Source organism: Rhinopithecus bieti, unplaced genomic scaffold, assembly GCF_001698545.2.
Source record: "Rhinopithecus bieti isolate Rb0 unplaced genomic scaffold, ASM169854v2 scaffold_12155, whole genome shotgun sequence".
NCBI lineage: Eukaryota > Metazoa > Chordata > Mammalia > Primates > Cercopithecidae > Rhinopithecus > Rhinopithecus bieti.
In genome coordinates this window covers 3,986,280-3,991,295 of record NW_016807423.1, presented here as the reverse complement: position 1 = coordinate 3,991,295, position 5,016 = coordinate 3,986,280, and the positions used below count along the sequence as shown (strand labels likewise).

General features: G+C 46.3%; 1 protein-coding gene across 1 annotated transcript; it reads right to left on the bottom strand.

The window, feature by feature from the left end:
- Window positions 1-475: 475 nt before the first annotated feature.
- Window positions 476-1,411, bottom strand: LOC108535608 (olfactory receptor 13-like). Its single transcript, XM_017881691.1, has one exon. The coding sequence runs from the start codon at window positions 1,409-1,411 to the stop codon at window positions 476-478; it is 936 nt and encodes a 311-aa protein (XP_017737180.1).
- Between the last annotated feature and the right edge of the window lie 3,605 nt (window positions 1,412-5,016).

The following is a 5,016-nucleotide window of genomic DNA, read 5'->3' as shown; positions in this document are numbered from 1 at the left end:
TTACATCAAAGACAGGATAATGGTTAAGAGCATGGTCACTAGAATCAGTCTTGGGCTCCAGTCCCAAATCTACTGCTAATTAGCAGAGTGACATTGGGCAAGTTATCTTTTTTTTTTTTTTTCAAATATACACCTATTATGTACCCAAAGAGCAGGTTATCTAAGCTTTGTGTGCCTACATCCTCTTCTAGAAACCAGTGATAATAATAATATTTATTTCAAAGGATTGTCCTGATGGTTAATTGAAATAGTACATGTGAAGTGGCTGAACACCATGCCTGGTGTTCCTGGAAGACATTTCAGGGTCTGGTCTGCCAAACAGTGAACTGTCTCCCACAGACCTGTGTGGAGTTGAGATTGGGAGCTGAGTAGGAGTGTCCACTGGTGCTGCTGGTCATGTGATGAGTGTGTGGGGCAGTGATTGTGCACCATGAGTCTTATTTCTCTGACTCTCAGCTGTCACTCCAGGGACTCATTATAAGGCCCTGCCCCAGTCTGTCACCCTGAGGACAGCCCTCTTCACATCCTTGTTCCGGAGGCTGTAGATGATGGGGTTGAGGAAGGCAGAGATGACATTATAGAACAGAGCCAGCTTCTTGTCCTCTTCCGAGGAGGCCTTAGAGCCAGGCTTCATGTACATGACCATGGCTGGCACAGAGAACATGGTGACCACAGTGATATGGGAGGCACAGGTGGAGAACGCCTTTAGCTGCCCCTGTGCTGAACATATCTTTAAGATGGCAATGAAAATGTTGAAATAAATTACAAGAATGAGGGAAAGTGGGATCAGGATGACACTGAAACCAAGAATGAAATCTACTCGGTCATTGACTGAGGTATCTGCACAAGCTAGCTTTAAGACTGCAGGGACTTCACAGAAGAAGTGGTTGATTCTGTTGGGGCCACAGTATGGCAGGTGCATGGCAAAGACTGTGTAGACAAGGGCAGAGATGACACCCCAGAGTCCACAAAAAATGACCATTACCCCACAGAGCCAAGGGCTCATGATGACCTTGTACCTGAGTGGGTGGCAGATGGCCACATACCTGTCTATAGACATGATGGCAAAGAGCCAGGACTCAGTGATGCCTAGCACCAAGAAAATGTACATTTGGGCCACACAGCTCGTGAAAGGGATTGTCTTCTTCTCACTGGCCAGATGTGCCAACATCTGGGGCACAGTTGTAGTAGTGTAGCCCAGGTCCAACATGGACAAGATGCCAATAAAGAAGTACATGGGAGTGTGAAGGTGTGAATCCAGGCAAATGAGGATGGCAATCAAGCCATTGCCCAGAATAATCAACAGGTAGATCATCAGAAAGGCGGAGAAGAGCAAAGGAGTGGTCCTGGGACTGAGGGAGAAGCCCAGAAGGATGAATTCAGTCACAAAGGACTGGTTGGGCTCCTGCATTATGTTCCACCTCTCAATGAAAAAGAAAGGCACCAATTCAGACAGGGAACTAGCTAAGGTTTGCACTCGAGCTGGGGTCACTGGTGGGGTTGGGTAATGGTCAATGCCCAGTTCAGCTGAAACATGATAATCCCCAACAATACCGCCAGTTTTACCTGCTCTTGTCCACTGCCACCACTCCCAGAAGATTTATGAAGAGGAGTCACATCTAGCACTGGCTGTACCTCCAAACCACCAACACTTACCCGTCTCAGCCTCAGTTTTTCCAGCTGTGAAATGAAAGCATTGAACTAGCCGGTCTCTAATTCCCCTTAGCATCCTTCTCTCCTTAGTGGGGCACTTGGATTTCCTTCATGCCACCAAGCGTTTTGAGATAAATATTGGTGTATTGACTCTATGCAAGTTGGAAAATTTCAGAGGCCTGTAACAATGAGAATACCCACATTATCCTTTGAAGATATCTATTTTTTTATCACTTTAATTTTACCCTCAGTCTGTCTACAGGCCAAGACAACTCTCTGACTACCCACCCACTCGATCTCAGGCCACAGTGTAGTAGAAAAAAACACTGACTTCTAAATCCGGTCGGTATAATTTGCTGAGAGAATGACCTTGAACAAGCCATTTACCCTCCCCCCCTTACCCTCCCCCCATTACCCTCCCCCCATTACCCTCCCCCCCAACCTCTGTTTGAGATTGCTTTCCATGAAGTGCAAAATGAGAATAATTATCTCTCTGATTCCAGGTTTGCTGTGAAGATTGAATAATATTTTGGGATGTAAATTATCACACAAGAAGGCCTAACATGTGATATGTGTTCAATAAATCTTAACTGCATTTCTGCATGGCTCTACACCTGTGCAAGCAGATGTCTTGAGAAGTCACTCCATCATCCTTGATGCCCAGCATCAATTTTCACCGCCCCAGGTGTCTACCCTCTGTTCCTTCTCCCCACAAAAGTCAACATTCTGTTAACACTTGCGTCTTCTTGCTGACCCCTAGCTCTGTCTCTCTGAGCCTCAGTTTCTCCATGGGAACAGGGAAAGGGCACCCTCTCTGAAGAGATGTCATATGCATCATCAGCCCTTAGGAAATGGAGCTATCTTGATGTCCTCCGTGTTTCTCTTTCTCCTGGCACCAATTTGTCTGATCTCAACCTACATGTTCCCCAGTTTGCTTGCTCTCCTTCGGAGCACCATGAACAAGTCTTCACAGGAACCTGTGCCTGCACTCAATCCATTAGATGGTTTATTAATTTTGGTCAAATGGACTGCACAGTTTGACTCTCCTCTGTGCTAGGCATCTTTCCAGGACCTACATTGATGTTAATCTGACGTCACATAGCTGACAGACAACTATTTTCATTAAAATCTACCTTTCACCAAAGAGCTTTTGCAGGTCACGTTGTCTCCCTAGGTTGGCCTCAGTTTCTTCCTCTGAACAAAAGATAACGGTGCTGGGGCCAGGTGGTCCTGAAGGGAGAGAAACCACATGACAGGGTGGAATGGGCATGGGGTTTAGAGACAGCTGGTTCTGCTTGGATTCTGGCTTTGACTTGACTTGCTGTGTGACCTGGGCTGTTAGTTCCCTTTTCTAGGCCTCTATTTCCTCAGCTATAAAATAGTATTCAAAATACCTACTTTGAAAGCCACATTCTTCTTGTGGAGAAGCAGCCCAAAGAGGTTGGACTATTCCACCTTGGGCATTGTGTGGGGAAATGTGCTGCCATTTTTCACTATTTATTATTTACATGAAGCCAATGAATGGGATTTTTATTTAGGCTCTGGTGTTAAAGAGTGTTTAACCTGGTCAAACCATGAAGGCAGGCTGTGGTCAGTTGGGACAAGCTGTCTATAAACCAGTGAAGTATGCCTGCAGATGCTGTTCTACAACCAGGACCTTGGTTTCCTGAACCCCAGAGCCCCCATCACTTCTCCCTAACTCTCCTGAGGGTGTACAATAGTCTCTACAAAGCATTTGGGAAAAAACTGCCTGACTCTCAGATATTGTAAGCAGAAAGCCCGTGTGAGGAAGACCCAGGAGTGACATCATCCACCATAATGAGCCCAGCCTCTGTGCCTCCATTTGGCCCAAAAATATAGAATTCACCTTTTGAGCTGTGCCTTGCAAAATGCTTTGACATTCATTCTCACTTTGAGCCTCCTGATGACTCTGTGAGAAGTATAGGGGAGGGATTATTATCATCATCTCACAGGTGGAGAAACTGAGGCTCAGAGAGGGAATATATAGAAGAAACTGAATCTCATTCATTCTTCAGCAGCTGTAGGGTTTCCCATGTGCAGCAAAACCAGAGCTAGCCAGAGCTCAACTAATCTGAGTCATCAACTTACTGAAATTTTTTGTCCTTGATTCTTAGGATAAAAAAGCCAAATCTTAGGGGAAAAGAGTCTTGTGTTGGCTTTGGTTTGATTATATTTATATACGAATATATATATATATATACACACACACACATATATATATATATATATATACATACACACACGTGTATATAACCATGCATGCACATACCGTGTGCATATGCACACACGCATGCACACACAGTAATCAATGTCATTTGTCCGATCAGTCCAGTCAGACAGGTCAGAAACTTGGAAAATCCTTCAGCTCCTGTCTCTACATCCTATCTGTCCCCTGGTTCCATCGCTGCCACCTTCAAAATGCCTCTCCCACCCATCTTGTCTTTCTCCAATCCCACTGCAACGATCAGCTCAGACACTCAGCATCTGTCTCTCACCTGGTCTCATCTCAGTCCTCCCACTGGACCCTTTCTCAGTCCTCCCACTGGACCCTTTCTCAACCCATTCTCTGCCCTGTCCTTCAGAGTGTTCTTCCTAAAACAAAAATCCGATTGGGCCACTTCTTCCTGGCTCCCTTGTCTACAGGGAAAAGTCTAACAAATTTAGGCCAATTCCCCGGCTTCACGCCTTAAAGCCAGACTTAGTTTTGGTCCTCAGACTCCAAGGAAGGTTGAGGGGCTCCACACTTTACAGAGATCATCTGCTGCTCTAGAGCTGACATAGAAAGCATCCCAGCAGCCCTGGAGGTCATCTCCAGAGAGGAGATGTGGAGATGGATTTACTGTAGGAAGAAGCTGCCTTCTAGGTCGCAATGGGAATTTGTGTCAGAGTTGAGACTAGGATCCAGAACTCCTGATTCCCAGCTGGTCAGCTCCTCAGGCTCAGTCTTAGCTCAAGGCAAGCCCAAGCTAACTGGGAAATTTTGCAGGTCATAGCTGGGCATGGTGGCTCACCCCTGTAATCCCAACACTTTGGGAGGCCAAGGTGGGAGGATCACTTGAGCCCAGGAATTCGAGACCAGCCTGGGCAATATAGTGAAACCTCATCTCCATAAAAAATAAAAACATAATAGTCGGGCAAGGTGGCGCATGCCTGTAGTCCCAGCTACTTGGGAGGGCAAGGCAAGAGGATCGTTTGAGCCCTGGAGGTCAAGGTTGCAATGAGGTATCGTTGTGTCACTGCTCTTCAGCCTGGGCAACAAAGTGAAACCCTGTTGAAAGAAAGAGAAGAGGAGAGGAGGGAAGAGGAGGGGAGGGGAAGGAAGGGAGGGGAGGGAAGAAGGGG

Bases quoted from the DNA above. Each gene is read 5' to 3' on its own strand.
- LOC108535608 (XM_017881691.1), bottom strand. From the start codon at position 1,411: ATGCAGGAGCCCAACCAGTCCTTTGTGACTGAATTCATCCTTCTGGGC.